The sequence below is a fragment of the Dreissena polymorpha genome, chromosome 3 (assembly GCF_020536995.1).
Source record: "Dreissena polymorpha isolate Duluth1 chromosome 3, UMN_Dpol_1.0, whole genome shotgun sequence".
NCBI lineage: Eukaryota > Metazoa > Mollusca > Bivalvia > Myida > Dreissenidae > Dreissena > Dreissena polymorpha.
In genome coordinates this window covers 113,752,638-113,773,223 of record NC_068357.1, presented here as the reverse complement: position 1 = coordinate 113,773,223, position 20,586 = coordinate 113,752,638, and the positions used below count along the sequence as shown (strand labels likewise).

Here is a 20,586-nt window from a genome sequence, read left to right as displayed (position 1 = left end):
TATACACATGCACTTAATTTACAGTCCTAACCGTCACAACAGGAGAGAGCCATTGAGAGGATGTAAGCAACCTTTCCATTAAAGGTACATATGTATTATTGTTGTGGCATTGTTTTGTGTTTTATATTGTTATAAACATTTGTTTAGGCTTCATTCATATGATGTTAAACCACTGGATGACGTCAAAATATTCTAATTTTGATGTATATTCAATAATGTATGTTTTGTGTTTAAAATGTCTTATATTCATACACTATGTTGATTCATCAAGAGCTACATAGTCTTTATTTCATTTAATGTGGTATTTAAATATTTGTCTTGGTTATATTTCTTTCAGGTTGTATCCTTGATATCTATTGTCACAGATACTACAGAATAAATAACTCCTAGAACTATTATCTACTTCATTGTTACTTCTACGAACCCCAACCTATCTTTTTAACATTATATAATTATAACAAAAAAGTGAAGGTTACAGAACAACAAATCACAACCACAGACCACAAAAGTCCACAATTGAATTTGCAAAAAATGTGGAGCTAATACCTACTGGGGATCACAAACACAAATGAGATAATAAAGACAAAAAAGAATCAAAGACCAAACAGCATAATACATTCCACCCACTGATTATATTATGAACAGCACCTTTAGCATCACAGAGCAATCACAAATGTCTATTATCAAACCAACATCTAGTGAGATATACTGAGGTCTTTTAGAGAATTCAAAGGTTGCTGAGTACTGTCCTTATTCACTGAAGTCTCACTGGTTTGATTGCTTGAAGACTGAGCATTTCCTTCAGCACTTTTTTGATTTGATTGGTTCATACCACAATTGCTGGTTTCTGATTGGTCACCTTTTTCAACCGAAGCACCTGATTGGTCAGTGTTGCTGGGACCAACACCTGTCTCGCCAGGATTACCACCTTCAGTATGATTGGTGTCCCTGGATCCAAATATGGTACTGCCAACACGAATATTAGTGCTTCCGAGTAGAATCTGAAGTCAAGCAAAGAATAATGTGCAAATTTCCCTACACCAAGAAGAGTATGTAGTTAAGGTATTGATGTATTAATAAAATGATTGCTGCATTCTTGACATAATTTTTTTAAAGAAAAACAGATCATTGATATTGTTTGCAGACAGAATCTGCACATGAACTCTTCCCTGAGAAAAGCCCAATAATTGCTTTTGCATTTTAGGTCTTTAAATTCCAAGAAAGCTTAGGACAGGTGTTTTTTTTTAGGATTATACCTGTAATAGTTAACAGACATCATTCCCACAGTAAACAACCATGAATAAACATCTCTGAGCCCAGTACACGTCTTAATCACAATCAGGAGAAAGGACATGTTACCACATACATGTGATAACCAATAATAAAAACGTCTCTGTTCAGGGCTCTTTCTTCCAGCTTATAGTAAAAACTTAAAGCAATCCCTACACCATCAGGGTAAAACAAGAGATGTGTTTGTCAGAAACACAAATTCCCCTTCTGCGCCGCTTTGAAGCCATATACTTGACCTTTTACCTTGAAGGATGACCTTGACCTTTCACCACTCAAAATGTGCAGCTTCATGAGATACACATGCATGCCAAATATCAAGTTGCTATCTTCAATATTTGCAAAAGTGTATATTAAATAAGCTTTTTGACCCATATATTTGACCTTTGACCTTGAAGGATGACCTTGACTTTTCTCCACTCAAAATGTGCAGCTCCAGGAGATACACATGCATGCCAAATATGAAGTTGCTATCTTCAATATTGCAAAAGTTATGGCAAATGTTAAAGTTTGACGCAAACAAACAAAGCAACAAACCAACAGACAGGGCAAAAACAATTTGTCCCCCACTATAGTGGTGGGGGACATAAAAAGCCTGCTGTTCTGAGTGAGACCCCTATATGACTCACATACCGCATGTTCGTAGTCCGAGGACATGCCCATACTGAGCTCCACCTGGTCGGGGGTCATGCCGAGGGCTGCACACACCTTCTCCCTCTGCTCTACCAGTGCCTGAGAAACACAGCAACATTATATGAGCCTCGTTCTGGCAAATCTGGGCTAAATGCATGAAGTGCATAAAAATACAAAAATTGTGAATAATGTGCATGTTTACTCAAGTGGCCCTCTATTCACATTTCGAATGTAATCAACCTACCTAGGTACTTTTTTGTTATCGGTGGATCCTGATTTGTGTGAAAGTTTTCAAATATTTCTTTAACCATAGCTCTGGACAAAAAAAAGCTCTGGACAAAAAAAAGCAGAACAATTGTGCCCTTATTTTGCTATATATTCTCATACTGAGTTTCATCTACCTCTTCTTTATGACTCAAGACACTGTTCACTTATTCTCTTAGCATAACAACCAACATTTGTATTAAACAACAAGAGAAGTGTTTGTCAGAAACACAATGTCCCCTATTGCGCCGCTTTGAAATAAAATTTCAATATATCATTTGGCAGGTTTAGAAATTATCTCCCCTTTTAAGCTTTTTACTTCCCTTGGATTGTATTTTTTACTTTTGACCTTGAAGGATGACCTTGACCTTTCACCACTCAAAACCTTCCATTAATATTTACTCACAATGATGATTGCAAAAGAACTTTTCTAAGTTATTTGTATCCACAAAATGAAAGGGACATCACTACTACCAAAACTTAAAAGTAACACTTTCATGTCAGCATGTTGTTTCCAACCCCTACATGTTTTGATAAAAATAACTGACATATAGATATGAGCCTGACTCTGGGAAAACAGGGCTTAATGCATGTACGTAGTGTTATCCCAGATTAGCAGTCTGCAGAACCTCATCATGGCTGACACTTTTTGCCTGGACAGAATAGCCGTTTGAAGGCACTTCCCTAAAACAAAACATTAAAGGCAACTGAAAATTTCCTCTATGATTAGCCTCTGCGGATTGCACTGGTTTATCTGGTACAACACTTTACACTATGCATTAAGCCTGTGTTCCACGTACAAGGCTCATATATATATTGTTCACAGTGATGTAAAAGCCACACGCACCAGGAAGTCAGGGTTTGGTCCCCTGGCAAGGTCATATCCGTAAGCCCCGATAGTCATCAGCCCTGCCAACTCCAGACATGGACACTTGTACTTGATGAACCGACACAGGTGCTCAACCTGACCAGGCTCTATACCCTCCTTGCCTGGAAATGGGCAGCCAATCATAATAGAGCAATAAAGTAACATAAATGGGACTCCGTTAATGACTGTCAGCTCAGGTATACTTAAAAAGAAGTCAGGGTACAACAGTGTAACCCAGGTACGGTAAATACCCTTAAAGGCATCTGGCCATACTCCTTACCTGGAAAACGTGGAGCAATTTGATTTGATTTGATTTGACTAGATTTAACCCTAAACCACTCTGATATGCACTCTGACACGTCTGTAGTCCCTCTGAAAATCAAATGAAATTAAAGATCTTGGTTACTTGATTCAAGTTTTAAGGGCTTCATTTCCAACCCTTTTATAAGCAGCAAACAGCATAAAACCCAATTTTATCAACTGATTTTCAAGATCAAATGACCAAAACATGGTGACAAACCCCAGAAAAAAAAACAACAAATAAACAACAAGTTGAACTTCACAACAAGATTTAATTCTTAAAACCTGGTCTTACTTCACATACTAGAGATGCAAATTTAACAGTATAAGTTTGGGTTAAATTCCACAATGTTCATCATTTTATTTCACTTTCCCACTTTCAATCTCTCATTCTTGATCAAAGCTTTTACTTTTGCAATATAGTTAGCCCTTTTAGAGTCTTCAATTAAAGACACTTTCCCATGCAATCCATAATTCTTGATCTTTTCACAATGAAAACAGTAAAGACTTCACTGCCATGACAGCCAATCTTCCCGTAACATTCAAAAACTGTTATTGCTTATTGATTTATATCCACACTTGTTTCTAGCCATTAAATCAAACTTAAATTAATTTTTCACTTTTATGAGTGTCACATAACAGGGCTTTTTTATCTTGATTTGGGGAAGAACCTGTCATTCCATTTTGGGAGAAAAAATCAACAAAACTGAGAAAGGGGAAAAAACTCATGAAGTAAGCTTGACAATTGAGGAAAATGGCATAACATAAAGAAATTCTCCATTGGGAAGGGGCCTTTATCTTGGGAGAAGGGGCCTATATATAAGGCCCTTGCAAGGCAGGAAAAAAGCCCTGGTGTATCACAGATATTTGGTGAGAGGCATTTGTTCTTTGAATAACCTTTTCACTTTTTGTTTAAACACAAATCTCAAATGAACACAAATCTCACAAATGACCCTAGGTCAATTAGATTTATGGAAATCCACGGATCCACTAAAAATCACACAAAGTTTTATCAACCTACCTTTATTACTTTTTGAGTAATCGTAGGATCCAGATACAGACAGCCAGACAGAAGAAAGGATCGGGGTAAAACTATGGCCGCCTTTGGTTTAACTGCTGAAAGGACTATTTCATTTGTCCAAGTGTCATAACTCAACAATTTCATTTGTTGTTTGGTTGATTATTGAATTTGGCCTAAATAAAATGCCAAAAAATGTTTTTATGAATCTTAGTGAAGACCGGATAAAACATTACCTAAACTGAAGAGGTGAAAAGCAGGTCTACCACTCTATAGTTGAACTGACATACATCAGGATGCCAAATTGATTCAACCTACCATCTTCAGAGGGGGAGGGAAATTTAATTAGCATAGATATAATAAACAAACATCAATGACCAAGCCACCAAAAGCACTTATACCACACTGAGCTTCTCTGTTGACAACATCAAAGCGCTGAAAGAGATACATAACTGTGCACATTGACCTACTTTCCTCACCGCTGGTGTTGACCTGCACCATGACCTTCAACTTCCCTTGGAGAAAACAGCGCCTATTGCACCTGCGTAAAGTGTCATCCCAAATTAGCCTGTGCAGTCTGCACAGGCTTATCAGGGACAACACTTTCCGTCTTACCTTGATATTTGCTAAAAAGAGAAACCTACTTTCCTCGCCGCTGGTGTTGACCTGCACCATGACCTTCAACTTGCCGGGTCGACTAAACTTCTCCCACAGGTTGTTCAGAGTCTGAGCCAGCTTCTGTGAGTCCACGGTCTCCACCATGTACAGGTTGGGTACCACTGCAGCAAAGGAGGCATCATATATAAGTGCCTCGCTCTCAGAAAGCAGGGGTAGATGTATGTGCTGAAAGTGTTGTCCCAGATTAGCCTGTGCTCAGAAAACAGGGGTAAATGCATGTTCTGAAAGTGTTGTCCCAGATTAGCCTGTGCACAGAAAGCAGGGGTAGATGCATGTGCTGAAAGTGTTGTCCCAGATTAGCCTGTGCACAGAAAGCAGGGGTAGATGCATGTGCACAAAGTGTTGTCCCAGATTAGCCTGTGCACAGAAAGCAGGGGTAGATGCATGTGCTGAAAGTGTTGTCCCAGATTAGCCTGTGCACAGAAAGCAGGGGTAGATGCATGTGCTGAAAGTGTTGTCCCAGATTAGCCTGTGCTCAGAAAACAGGGGTAGATGCATGTGCACAAAGTGTTGTCCCAGATTAGCCTGTGCTCAGAAAACAGGGGTAAATGCTTGTGCTGAAAGTGTTGTCCCAGATTAGCCTGTGCTCAGAAACGAGGGTAAATGCATGTGCTGAGAGTGTTGTCCCAGATTAGCCTGTGCTCAGAAAACAGGGGTAAATGCATGTGCTGAAAGTGTTGTCCCAGATTAGCCTGTGCTCAGAAAGCAGGGGTAGATGCATGTGCTGAAAGTGTTGTCCCAGATTAGCCTGTGCACAGAAAGCAGGGGAAGATGCATGTGCTGAAAGTGTTGTCCCAGATTAGCCTGTGCGCAGAAAACAGGGGTAGATGCATGTGCTGAAAGTGTTGTCCCAGATTAGCCTGTGCTGGCTGCACTCTGTCATAACTGGATTACAATAATATTTTTGTCCAACAAAAAAAACTGATATAATTTGTATATTTTCCATACTGGCACTTTATCCACATACAAAGTTTCATGTATCTACCTAACGCAATTTTGTCAGGATCCAGAGTTTGGTTTTCTCTTTTTTGTGTAAAAATAGCGAAAAAGCTTTTTGTCTGTTAAAAAAACTTAAATAACGTGCATATTATTCATATGGCCCACTAGTCACATACTAATTTTATTAACATAACTTCCATTATCAGCGCAGGATGCAGATTTGAGATTTTTTACACAGAAAGAAGAATGAATCTGCTGTTAATCGACAGCTCACTTTGAAGATATCAGTAGTGGACTAGTAAAGACATGCACCTGCTCCTGTCCAGTTGTAATAGATTGATCTATTATAACTCACCTGCCACTTTATTAGCTTTGTTCTTTTGTAAATGCCCTATGAAATGCCACTTGATGTCTGAGCATTCTGCAAGGATCTGAAATCAAATGAAAATTATTTTTTTAATTAAAATAACACACATATCAGCCTCATTCTGTGAAAACAGGGCTTAATGCACGTATGTAAAGTGTTGTCCAAGATAAGCAGTCTGCACAGGCTTATCAGAGAGGTCACCTTCAGCTCATTTGGATTTTCACTATGAATAGACTTCCTTTAAACATAAAATACCATAAACACAGAAAGTTATGAACCTTATGAGCCCTGCAAACTGCACATGAATTAAGTTTATTAAGCCCCTTTTCCCCAAAATGAGGCTCATATTGATAAGAATGTATCTGGGTTGTGCCAAGGGACAGTGTCTTCACAAAGATTGTGCAATAGCAGTTTGCTACCCATTGCTGCCAAATGGTTGAGATCTGCACTGAATGATTCAACAGCTGTGAATAAAGCACTTAATTAACACAATCAACATAAACAAGAGCTGTCAATAAATAGCAATAAATGTCAGGCCTCAAGAGTGTTCACAAGGCAAATGGTGAAGCAAACAAGATATGTGTTTGTCAATAACACAATGCCCCCCACTGCGCAGCTTTGATTTTTTTTATCATTTGGCAGGTACAGATAATTATCTCCCTTTAAAGCTTATTACTTCCCTTGGATTTGTTTTTTCTACCTTTGACCTTGAACGATGACCTTGACCTTTCACCAGTCAAAATGTGCAGGTCCATGAGAAACACATACATGCCAAATCAATTTGTATCTGAAGCTACATAGAAGTTATGTGCATTTTTTTGAAACCTAAACGCAAAGTGTCACTGACAGATGGACAGACAGACGGACAGTCCGATCACTATATGCCCTACTTCGGAGGCATAAAAAGATGATCACAAATGCTCACTATGAGCACATTGATCTCAAACAAACTAAACAGTATACTTATTTAAATTGTTTTGCATTCAATTTATTATATTTTTATCACACCACTCGTTAAAATATTATTTCCTATAACCAGTTGTCGTAAATGGGTTATAACTGTGAGTATATGTGTGGACGGCAATTAATTAAACTTACTTGTTCATTTTTGGATTTCTCTTCCAGTTCTTTAACCTACATGTACAAAAAAGGTTTTTTTAAAACTGCATTCAAATGTTCAAAAGTTGGGCATGGATATAAGGTTGTAAAACTTTATTAATTCTTTGATATTGGTAAGAGACAATCATTCCTAAAATTGTCAGAGCAAATTTAAAGGTAGAGCCACATGATAACCTACATACATCAACATTGCTACTTGTTGATATTTACCATATAGTAGTAAGATAAATCATTTAATAATTATTAATTTTAATTACAAAACAATAAATCATATTGTATTTAATAACACCATTGTTTTCTTACAAACACTACATACATAGTTTTCACCAAAATGTCTCTGTCCACATCTGTAGGCTGTTATAATCTCAGGGACAGGTTTTGTCTTGGAGACAGCAACAAGGCGTGGCGTGATTTGAGGCAGCGTCTGAAGATAACAAAAATAAAATTAAATGTCTTTGTTCCTGCTGTTAAACTCAGATTAGAAAATAAACACTTGTAAAAAACCACCAAGACTGTAAACATTTAGCGCTTACCAGTTGTGACATTGTATTAGAAAATAATTAACTTGATGTACCATGTTAAAAACGATTTAAAAAATCTGCACAAGCCAGAGAATTACCGTCATATTCCCAGTCCTAACAAGAGCTGTCACCATAGAATGACATATGCCCCCTATAAAAGCTTTGATAGAAGTTATGAGCATTTTTCGAAACCTAAACGCAGATTTCGAAACCTAACAAGGACCTAAAGTTCAAGGTCAAGGTCACGGGAGTCAAAATTTTTGTATGTATGGAAAGGCCTTGTCCATATACACATGCATACCAAATATGAAGGTTATATCTAAAGGGACATAGAAGTTAAAAGCATTTTTCAAAACCTAAACACAAAGTGTGACAGACAGACGGACAGACAGACAGTGCGATCACTATATGCCCTCCTTTGGGGGCATAAAAATCAGCTCAATATCTGAAAGCGTGATGCAAAAAAATCTCCAGAACTAGAGAGCAGACATCATACTAAATCTTTGAAATGCACTAAGTGACCATGTGACCTAGTTTTTGACCTGGCATGACCCATATTCGAACTTGACCTAGATATTGTCTAGATACAACGTCTGACCAAGTTTGGTAAAGATCGGATGAAAACTATTTGAATTAGAGAGCAGATACGAAAAGTGTGACAGACTGACAGACAGACTGAGGGACAGTGCGAAAACTATATACCGCCTTTTCTTCGAAAGGTGGCATAAAAATATAGTCTTTTATGCAGAAATGTAGGAAAATCATAACAAACTTGATAAATCATATTTGTACTTTTCAGTGGACAAAAAAAGATTTTTGTGGATTGCGAATACATGTATTACCAAATCACCAAAATACATTGAATGAGGAACAATGTATCATCATCAACAAAGAGATGACCGCAGGCAGCAGTAAGAAGGCCTACAGCACCCTTAACACCCTCAAAAAGACCAGTCAGCCCAAGGCCAATGTTATATCAGACAGGAATCTCCTTACCATGAGTGCCGCTGTCTTAAACAGGTGGACTGAATACTGCAGTGACCTCTACAACTACCAGCTTCAACCAGACTCGAGTCTCCTTCCGAATGATTCCAGACCAGAGACGGACGTCAAAAGTCCGTCCATATTAAAGGCAGAGGTGAAGGAGAAAGTTCATGGTCTTAAGCAGGGGTTTGACTATCGCCGTCGATTGCCACTGTCGCCAATGGCGCAAATTTTTTTAAAGTGGCTCTAATTTTTTAGAAGTGGCAAATAAAAAAAAAATCGGTAAAATCATATCCAAAAGCACACAACCGAGCAAATGTGGCCAGTGTCTGTCAGTTGAAATTATTGATTTACGACGATGTAAGCGACCTACTGGACAGAGTGCAAATTGAAATCACTGAAGCGTGTAAGTGTAACAGACGGTGTTTTTACTGCTATTGTCAAGTTTATGGGGGTTATTATCGGATTAACGACTCCTTCATGACATTTAACAATCAATTATATAATCCTGGGATAAACTGTCACGATGATCAATAATTATAACGATTATTAGGGACGCTATTTCTTCAATCAATACCATGACAAAAACACATGTTAACTTGTTTCAACAGGCATTTGTGAGCATTTATGTTTAACAGTTCCATTACAGTCAATTGGTGTATAATGAACCGATAGCTAAGGACTTCGAGTCTCATTTCAACGTAAACACCATGCATTCAGTAATTAAACCATTAAACCTAGATAGACACATGTCTTTCCTATTGAAACATGCCAGCGGTTTTAAATTTCCAACAAAGATTATTTGTTTACAGCACGAATTTCATGGTACACTGATTCAGCCATTACCGGATCGCTTAGGTCTTTATCGGATTACATGTGTATCGTGTTATTTCTTGAAATTTGACACAGCATTTGTAAAAAATAATTGCAATATATGTACATTTCCAGAAAGGAAATTCATTTCTGCGTTTAATAAGACCAAGTTCATGGAAATCGCTGCACAATTGATGAAGTAATGGCTGTTCAAAGCGATGCACCCTATATTCGGGTCATTTCGAGTTGAATCTATATATAGATTTGATAGTGGAAAATATGTTTTTAGAGAAATCGATTTTTTGTTATAATTTTATTATTTTTCATTAAAAATGATGTTTTCACTTATTAATATCATAGCCACATGCTAACCACATGAGTATTGGACAACTTCAATTGAGTTTATATTTATTTTGAGACAATCCCCACATTCCTGAATATGGGTCACAACATGTCCTTTATTCACTAAATCCCGAGTTGCAGCTTTCATGCTTATTTTATATGGTACGCATCAATCTGGTTTCTGAGCATTCTTACTTTTGTAAAGGACACATAATGCTAAAATATTACATCAATGAACATTATGTTTACCAAACAAAATCTGCAAAATTCAAGAAACCATTCGTCTGCACTTTTCCTGTCGTCACAAAAACGGTGCGTACATAACGTGACCTTGTTTTGCTTTCGAAAAAAGAAACAGTTGTTAACATTGACACACATCAACAAAAACATGAATCCACTTAACAATGAAAGGCTTTTTGTATTCAATTCATAGAAAACTATAAATCTTAACATAAATAAAAGTATTTTGCAAAAAACGTTTTAGCTATTTGTTACTCACTAAAATCCGCTATACACCAATCGACTGTATTATTATGTTCTGAGAACGATATATTTTAATTAAGAAACCAACTATTTCTGAAATCAAAAGTAGGTCTTTCACTCGATGTACTATATTTAAGATATTTTGAAATTCGGACATATAAATATAGTGATATTTATGTGTTGATTTGTTGTTGATAGTTTGTAAAAATATGTTTTGTGTTATTTCAGACAACAAGAATGGATGGTGGCAATTATCCCAGGCCTTTCTGTCAAGAAATAGATGTGAACAATATTCATTTAATTGAACCTGGAAATCAACCACCACAGCTAACAGAAAACCTTTTTACAATAGGTGTTGTTTAAGAATTTGTAAAATTTGATAATAAACAGATGTTGATGTATATCATGTCCAAATGACCAAATGTAACTGTTTAACAATTTGAATTGAGATGCTTTATTTTCTGATGTTGGATTTATTTTTCCTTTCAGATGATGAACATTTGTGTGATTCTAGGTTTTAATAAATAATTCTAAAACATTTATGCAGCATACTTTTAAATAATTGTTAATATTATTATATTATGTTGGTTATCTGGTTTATCAAGTGGGAAAAAAAAGTGATTTATATAAAATAAAGCTTATTTAGACTTATTAAAGGTACTTATTGTTATTTATGTAATAACATACTTCTAAAAGTAAAAAAAAATATTGTCAATGCCATTATTCATTTATGTAGTAAGGTTCCTTTAATGATTGTCCTTATTAATAAAGTCGGAATAACCGGCGGTTCTCGCACCGCGATAAAGTGGCGACAACTTTTTTTGGGCCAGTGAAACCCCTGCTTAAGGCAGGAAAATATCCGGGAGTGGACAACGTACATTCTTAGCTGATTAAGCCCGGAAGAGAGGCAACGACTGCAGCAATGACGGCACTATGCCAAAAGAGCTGGGAGGAAAAGAAGTGGCTCAATGAGTGGACCCGGTCACTGGTCATTATACCCCTACCAAAAAGGGCAACTTCAAGTTGTGCGATAATTACTGCACCATCAGCCTCATCAGTCATCCCAGCAAAGTCATGCTATGCATCATCCTTTATCGAATTAAAAAGTAAGTACAGGCTGGATTCAGAGCTTGATGGAGCAAATTGGAACAGAATTTCAACTGCAGAATCATCATTGAGAAACACCTTTAACATCAACGCGAGCTTTTCCAAAAATTCATGGACTTTAAGAAAGCTTGCGACTGCATGTGGCATGATGGCCTATGGCATGTTATGAAAGGATTCAACATTGACGAAGGACTGGTGCAAGTCATTAAAGAAATCTACGGAAACACCAGCAGAGCAGTTCTTCTAAATGGACAGAATGCGGACTTCTTCAGGACATCAGTGGGTGTTTGTCAGGGTTGTCTGCTCTTTCCTGCCCTTTTTAACCTTTTCCTTGAGAAGATAATGCAGGAGACTCTCCATGACCACCACACCTCTTACTCCATTGATGGAAGACCCATCTCCAACTTAAGATCCACTGACCTCATGGGCAGCACCAGCAATTAACTTCAAGATCTCACAAACAGACTCTATGAAAGAGCAGGAGCATACAGGGTGGAGGTCAGCACGTAGAAGTTGATTATCATGGTGAACAGCACAACCAACATCAGAGCACACATCACCATGAACGGTGAGAAGCAAGAAGAAGTGACCAGCTTCAAGTACTTAGGCGCAACCCTGTCCAAGGATGGTACCAGTACCGCTGAGCTAGGTCCGAATAAGAATTGCCATGGTGATCAGCGATGGCCAGACTGAGCAGGTTGTGGAAAAGCAGTTCAATCAGCTTCTCCACCAAGTACAGGCTCTACAAGTCCCTCGTAGTCTCTATCCTACTCTACTGCTGCGAGACCTGGACCCTTCACACAAACGCAGGATACAGGCATTTGAACATTCATGTCTCAGAAGACTGCTCCACATCTCCTATATGGAGCAAAAGACCAACGAGTACGTCAGCAACATGACTGCAACACTTGTTGGTCCACACGATACCCTGCTTTCGACCGTCAAAAGATGAAAGCTGGCTTGGTTTGGACAGGTCATCAGGCATGACTCTCTTAGCAATACTGTACTCCAGGGCATGCTGGCTTGGTTTGGACAGGTCATCAGGCATGACTCTCTTAGCAAGACTGTACTCCAGGGCCTGCTGGCTTGGTTAGGACAGGTCATCAGACATGACTCTCTTAGCAAGACTGTACTCCAGGGCCTGCTGGCTTGGTTTGGACAGGTCATCAGACATGACTCTCTTAGCAAGACTGTACTGCAGGGCCTGCTGGCTTGGTTTGGACAGGTCATCAGACATGACTCTCTTAGCAAGACTGTACTCCAAGGCATGCTACAGGGAGGTCCACATCAAGGCCGTCAAAAAGAGTGGACATTCCTTTACATTGATGAATTACTATCAAAAGCACACAACAGATCTGACTGGAGGAGGATATCTGTATCGCTGTCCCTCATTTCCCCCCAATGGCCAAGTTTATGATGATGATAATATTACAGTTAAAAACAGTAAGTTATAGACTTTCCATTTTGATATCACCATTATAATTATAGTTTATTCATTATTTTCAATAAGAAATTATTAAGTCATATTGAAAAGTGTACATGTACTTGTAAAAAAGCTAACTTGGCCTTTCATTACATTATGATGTATTGTTGATATTGCTTAATATTGCTTCATCAACACATACAGTGTTCGACACTTACTAATCTGAGAAAGGAGTCCAAGGACTCCTAACTTTTGAGATTTATGAATACGGACAGATTTCAAGGAGTCCAACAATTAAAACACTTTTTATATCATTTTCGGCTAATAAGACATGTCAATCCATGAAATGTTAAATTTTTATTGTTTGTTTGTTTTAAGATCGAAGTTGTAAGTGATTGTTGTTCAATATTTTTTATATCACATTGCAAAATATTTTACGCATTCTAGTAATATTTAAGTTAATAATTTACTTAATTATTGTAAGAATTCAACATATACTAGTTTCTATTATGCATTATGATTGCTTGTTTAACCTCGATGTTAGGGTTAAATAACATTCTTGGAGCCTTCTGTTTTGTTTGTGTCATAGTAAATAAATCACACTCGTAAAGGTGTAACAACCCTATATTTATCATTGCTTTATATATATTCTTTATAATATTTCCAAGAACATGGAAATCGGGAAATGCAATATAGCGGTAATTCTAGTTTCATTTTTATTTCATCATTGGGTTTTTACACCATGAAAACATGTTAAGACAATATTTAGCATGCAAAGCACAATTTCTACGAGGATTACACCATGTTGCCATCATCAGTCTCTTAACTTGCCATGATTTTATGGTGGAGGAGTACACTGTAGGAACCGATTATAGTATGGTTGGTATGACAATGTCTACAAACTGCAATAAACCACTGAAATCATCGATTGATAGTGACACGGGTCATTCACACTCAAATGATTCACAGCCGGTCCGATCTTCAGTACCTAGTGGGGCCAAAAAACATACACTGTGTAAAAAAATTCTGTTATTGTGATGATTTTTATAGTAATGAGAAACTGTTTGGCGAAGCTAGTTTACTACAAAACAAATATCTGTGGAAAAAAACGGCCACGATCGTTTCATAGTTTGCATGTTCCCTTATTACTACACACACGGACAGTGACAGGTCACCAAAATAAATAATTTCGGGTTCTTTTGTTTTTGTCCATGTGTTCAAGCAGAATGATTTGTGGCACATATTTCGGATCCACAATATTCGGACATTCTGATCTTGCGAAACAAATAAGGAAATCAACTGATTTTTCTAAAATTCAAAGATGATTTTAAAGAAGTCCGTTGGACTGCCTCCCCTGACGCAAAAACAAGGTGTCGGAGTCTCATTTTAAGGAGTCTTGGACTCCCGTTAGTGTCGAATGCTGACATATTTTTGTTTAAATCAATTTGTTTATTTTTAAAATACTTTTAATATATCTTTATCTCCAGACTATAAATTTCGAAACTTGAATTTTTCATGTGTCACATTTTTCAGTTCTATTGTGCCAAGTCATGAAATGTTGGAATCAAGCAAGCGGACACGCGCCAGATAAAAAAGGGCCCAGAGATAAAACAAGCTCTCCTGCAATCTTGCACCAAGTTTTGATAAATCTATGGGCCACTGTATGATAGAAGACCAATTATGCAACTAGTCCATATAAACCAACTCCCAGAGCCTTTGATAATTTTTGCTATGGCAGCTCTGGGAGTCCATATGCACCCCTTCTTATACATGGGTGCAGTTCAGCGCACAGAATCCGTGCGCTTCACTAAACAGATGTTGTTCGAGACTAAATGAGGAAAATAATGAATAAACTTCATAAACATGTTAAATTTATCTGAATGGCAACCTACAGATGTTATCCTTTGCATGCACCCTATAAAAACACGACGATGTTTCAACACACTTTTCTCGCTGACATGTTTATGTTTAAATTTGAAACAGTGTATTCCATTTCTAATACCACATCGTTAGCGACTTTATAGGCTTGAGCACATAACCCGACATGCAAATTATTGGTGTACTGCGACCTAACCAATATTGGGTCAATTTTCCAATGTGGCGTTAGCAGCGTAAAAAACAAAACCAAAGTCAATAAAAATCAATTATTTCTTGCTTTAATGGTGCCATTTGGATGAGTTTGTGGTTTAAATAGGTAAACTTTAATAAGTAGTTGCAGTTTCAGTGTTTCTTAACCCTTGCATTGTTGATAACATTTTGCACCCATGGACAAGAGAGAGCGCATTGCAACTCTAAGCAGCCCATTGGGCTATAAAGCTTATTATATTACTTTTTATATGGGCTAAATTCTTTGGAACGTCCCATCGGGGAAAAGTCAAAAATGTGTTGGAAGCCAGAAAGTTTTAATTTTCATCAATTTGCGTAAAATTGCAAAATAACATTACCAACTCATTAAGTTTTAGTTCAGAAGTCAATTTTTACCTCAAATATTGTCGAATTGAAGTAAGAAAGGCATAAATTCTTCAGTTAAACTTCTGCTTAAATTGCAAAACAATCACTGACCTGTAGCCATGTCATGAAACTGATTTAAATATGAACCAATCAGAAGAAGGCATTACGGTGTAACGTGTACGCGTAATTTTATCTAACATGAGCTTTTAACACCGACTTTTACCTAACTAGATCTAGTATGCTAATCTTTGTCGATTTAATAAGCATATGGTGCAGTTTCTATTCACTCTTCTTCGTTTCAGCAAGTTTTTATGCATGTCTTTTTCGCACCTCTGTCTGTGTTGTTTTATGTACTTACATTCTACATTGCATAGAACGGTATACTGTACGATCTGTATCAATATTATTTATGTACAGTATAAAAATAAAAGATGTAATTTATTTCAGAACTTTTTAATTGTCACTTTAGAAAAGAAACAATGCTAAATTAATCCAGAAAAGTATAATAACATCGGTTTACTATGTAACGCTCTGCACCTCAACAGACGAACGGAAACTGTATTTTACGCTGTTTATTCTTCCGCATTGAAACCAGATGCTTTACATCGAGGTCGTGTTATCGATTTATATCTACACAGCGAGCGAATCGAAATATTGAAAAATTGAATAGTGGTTGGATTTAAATTGATCAGGTGTGCAAAATTCAAAGTGTCATTACATAATTTTTACGGAACATTATCGAGAAATGAATTATCTACACAGGTATGTAACTATTATTGCAATCCATTGATATTATGTGTCTTATATCGGGGCTTGAATGTTGCGCACAAAATCCTTGCGCAATAATATAGACAAAGAAGGAAAAATTCCCACCATTAAGGTTCATGTAAAGTGTAAAAAGGCTTATTTTTCACATAGGAATAGTTCAATTTATATGTCAATAGGCTTGTAAATACTAGTAGAACAGATCAGTAAATGCTAATAAAAAAATATTATGCAAAATGTTGCTTTTGAAGAAATATACAGCGCATGCATGAAATTATCAAAAAAACAAACAGAGTTAAATTGAACAAATTCCTTTGGTCAAAATATTGTATACACTTAATGTTAGGTACTACAAATGAAAAGTCCACACAACACACACCAACAATCCTAAAATATCCAAAAGAAAAACATCAAAGAATGTCAAAAGTTAACAAAATAATTGGGAACTACTTTTAGTATGGTGGACTTTCCAGTGAACCTTTATTGTCAAATTACTTATTTACTCGCAATACAGTACTCATTATAGTCAAGAAATGACACAAATACAAAAAATAAACTATATTACCAAAAGGCACAAACGTGTATTGTTAATTTGAAATATAAGACTCGGAAAGACAACTAATTTGCTACCTTAAAACAAATTACAACATGTTTATGTCACTCCTCGAACACCATACCCATTCGTCAAACACGTGGGGCATAAAACATCCGGTTTAAAGGAAGTCGACATAACAATATTTTAATTAACAATCTAGGCATAATATTTATGGGATCGGAAAAATTAATTATACAAATGTTGGGCACACGTACATATTAAACCAAGTGAACATTTACCTTTCTATAAAAACCTTGTCATCGATCAAAAAATGCATTTGTTATTGTCTTGTCATGTTTACCTGTTCAGCTAGCCATTATTTGCCGGATGTATATTCGAAAAATATTTCTTTTCAATTTCGACAATTTATAAAATATTACCAATCCATTTGTTCTTAGGTTTTTATAATTTGTTTATGAGGTATTTTCAAGTTATCTAATCAAATAAATATAATTTGTAAGCAATATTTAATAAATTCGTAAATGCGGATAAATACAAAATGCTGACAAAGATGGACGACAGATGAAATTAAATCGGGAGGAGACTTAAATGTATCAGATTCTATTGAATTAGTGAATTTCACGTAAGCGTCACTGTTATGGAGATAATAGGAAAATGATATAGTTTCATGAAATATATTTCATAACATCATAACTCCTCTTGATCGCATGCTATGCAATTGGAAACTTAGACTTTTTCCAAAATCTATAAATAGCAACTCATGGTATAAACATGTTCATTTTGAAAATCGCATAGTGTCGTTGTGGGGCTTTATTGATGCAATTCAATGGTAGTAGTACCTTAAATATAACTGGCCCATACTGTTGGTGGTTTTATTTGGTTCATGTGTAGTCAATATTAATTGCCACCTTAGAGTCTTTTGATGATTTTTGCTTTGGCAGACTCTTGGCGTCAATAGTCCACTCCATCTTTTTAATAGCGAGAGTTTTCCTTCTTTGTCTATATTGATGCGCAAGGAATTTGGTGCGCAACATTCAAGCCCCGATATCAGACAGTTAATATCAACGGATTGCAATAATATTTACATACCTGTGTAGATAATTCATTTCTCAATAATGTTCCGTAAAAATTATGCAGTGCTCCAGCTAGGCCTAAATCGAAGGGCGCCGCGCCCTGCCCTTCCGAACCTCCGCCCTGCACCCCCCTCTTAATATGATAATTCATAAATCTCTTATTTCATTGTAATTATTTTAATCCTCATAGTAGACATTGTATTTGAATGGTTTAATAATAATGGGAATAATACAATTATTTATAACATATAAATTAACATGCAATAGGAAGCATTCCTACGCGCGCTCGAACGTGCCCTTTTCACAAAATACTGAGTGTCGAAAGTGCCCATTTGACAATATACTGCGCGACGAAAGTGCCCTTTTGACAAAAAAGCCCCCCTGCCCTTTTCAAATCCTAGCTGGAGCACTGTTATGTAATGACTCTTTCAATTTTGCACGCCTGACCAATTTAAATCAACACACTACTCACATTTTCCATTCCAATCGCTGTGCCCGCTGTATACCGCAGGTAGATTTTAATCGATAATGCAGCCTATTACACCGTAATACCTTCTTCTGATAATATTTCATAAATATTTCATAACATGGCGAGAGGTCAGTGATTGTATTGTGATTTAAGCAGAAGTTTAACTGAAACAAATTATGCCTTCAAACTTCAATTCGACGCTATTTGAGGTAAAAATGGACTTCTTAACTAAAACTATGAGTTGGTAATGTTATTTTGCAATTTTAAGCATATTGCTATAATAGTATTGTATTTATTTTTCGTTATGGTTTTTACAGACCGGAGTTTCAGCGTTCAGATTTATTCTGAACGCGAATTATTTCAGCTAGTTCATGTGTGTTCTTTTTAATGGATTTGAGAATTGGCCATATATTGGATAATTTTTGCTAATAATGACATTATTATCGTACGATTACCGTAAGTCGACCATGACCTAATTTCGACCACTTTGTTTACATTAAGAACGCGGCCATTTGGATGACGTCACACGCAAGCGCTCCAAGTATTTCGATGAAGTGACATAACTACGCTTATAAACAAAAACAAATAAAAACAAAATGAGAAAAAAACAGGTAAAATTGCATTTCAAAATAAATATTTAACTAAAATTACACAAATTTAACTACATCCCATACATTTTATTGGTCCTATTTATTAAATTCCCACAAAAATTGAAATGTAAAGCAGACGATCTTAACATAACACTTTCATTGACAGCGCATCATATCGGAAATAGTAGTAAATCGTAGTAAATTTAAGGCAAAGCTTTTTTTATTAAATTGGTTTTCAGACCTCTTCTTAATGGTGATTTTTTTTACTTGTTTTCTTTTAAGGCTTATCCAAAACGACTTTTGTAAAATGGGCACAGTGTGACAATAGAGCCTGCAACCACTGGGTACACCTGTCATTTTGTACAGAAATTAAAGTCATCAGAAGAGGTGCAACATTTATGTGCCCATGCTGTGCTAAAGAAGAGTGAAAATTGTTCTTAAGAAAAGTGAAACAAACTTGTTCAATTGTATTTATAAAATATTGAAAACATATTCAATATATATTTACTGTTTTAGTTATTGTTAAAATTGTTCAAATAAACGAAGTTTTAAGTTTAGTTGGCCTAATCCATTACCACTAGAGTGCTGTCCCTTTCCCGGATGTGACATATCGACTTAAGGTAAACAACGCGCGGAGTAAATGTTCTTGTAGTGTGTATGGAACTGTCGGCTTTGCGTAGTAAAACATGCTGTAAATAATCATTTTTGACATTGATTTAACGGGAATTAAATAAATCTCTGAAGGTAAATAGTATATTGCTGCATTTTGTTGCGTAAATTCAGAAATTATTTTACTTGTTTCCTTAACCGGTCGACTTACGGTAATTGGAGGATACTAAGATTTGTGATTTTTTTTCTTGAAAATGTATACATATGTAGAAATAATATATAATTATTTAAACCATATGTAAATTTCATTAATTTATTTTGGGTATTACTGATCATTTTTATATTTTTAAATTTCTTTAATGTGGGGTCATTTTGGCACTTAACATGAACCTTAATCGAATGGTTCAGCCATTGGCCGCTCAAAATATTACCAATATAAAAAGTAGCTTAATATTTGAGAGCGTCAACAAGTTGGACTAATATGGTCGTTAACATGAATTCGAAAAGTTGATTTGATTTCCATACCTTTGATCTAGCATGTGTAGCTTTCTGCACATTTTCTGAAACCGTTTTTATAGCTGACTCTATGTCGTACAAACTTTTCGCCATTTTCTTGAACATTCCTGGTTTGTTTGATCAATAGATTTATGAGGTAACCAGGTTTTTTTAATCGGTTAATACCAGGTTGTAAACCACTATATTGCTTTTAGCTTTAGCACTCGAACAGACGATTTATTGCTTAAATCTGCATATCTTACGGAGGAGTCCGGAGATAGCCGACGTATCAGGAATGTAGATCATCATCATCATTATCAGCAGCAACAGCAGCAGCATTCTCTTAACCGATCTGGCCGTATGGCGTTGGGTGTGGGTGAATGAGGGAAGACGACAGACAGATCTCCGGCAGTAAGGTCTGTTTCGGGCTGC

At 36.4% G+C, this 20,586-nt stretch overlaps 1 protein-coding gene across 2 annotated transcripts; it reads right to left on the bottom strand.

The window, feature by feature from the left end:
• Window positions 1-613: 613 nt before the first annotated feature.
• LOC127871091 (pyridoxal phosphate homeostasis protein-like) lies at window positions 614-20,302 on the bottom strand. 2 transcript variants are annotated; one of them, XM_052413757.1, is made up of 9 exons: window positions 20,185-20,302; window positions 7,790-7,897; window positions 7,453-7,488; window positions 6,343-6,418; window positions 5,049-5,149; window positions 4,841-4,874; window positions 3,032-3,174; window positions 1,921-2,019; window positions 614-1,001 (listed from the first exon to the last, which is right to left on the bottom strand). In XM_052413757.1, the coding sequence occupies exons 1-9, from the start codon at window positions 20,278-20,280 to the stop codon at window positions 696-698; spliced, it is 999 nt and encodes a 332-aa protein (XP_052269717.1). In that variant the 5' UTR covers window positions 20,281-20,302; the 3' UTR covers window positions 614-695. The 2 variants fall into 2 exon arrangements, with proteins under 2 accessions (XP_052269717.1, XP_052269716.1); XM_052413756.1 differs by lacking the exon at window positions 4,841-4,874 and having other exon boundaries at window positions 5,015-5,149.
• Between the last annotated feature and the right edge of the window lie 284 nt (window positions 20,303-20,586).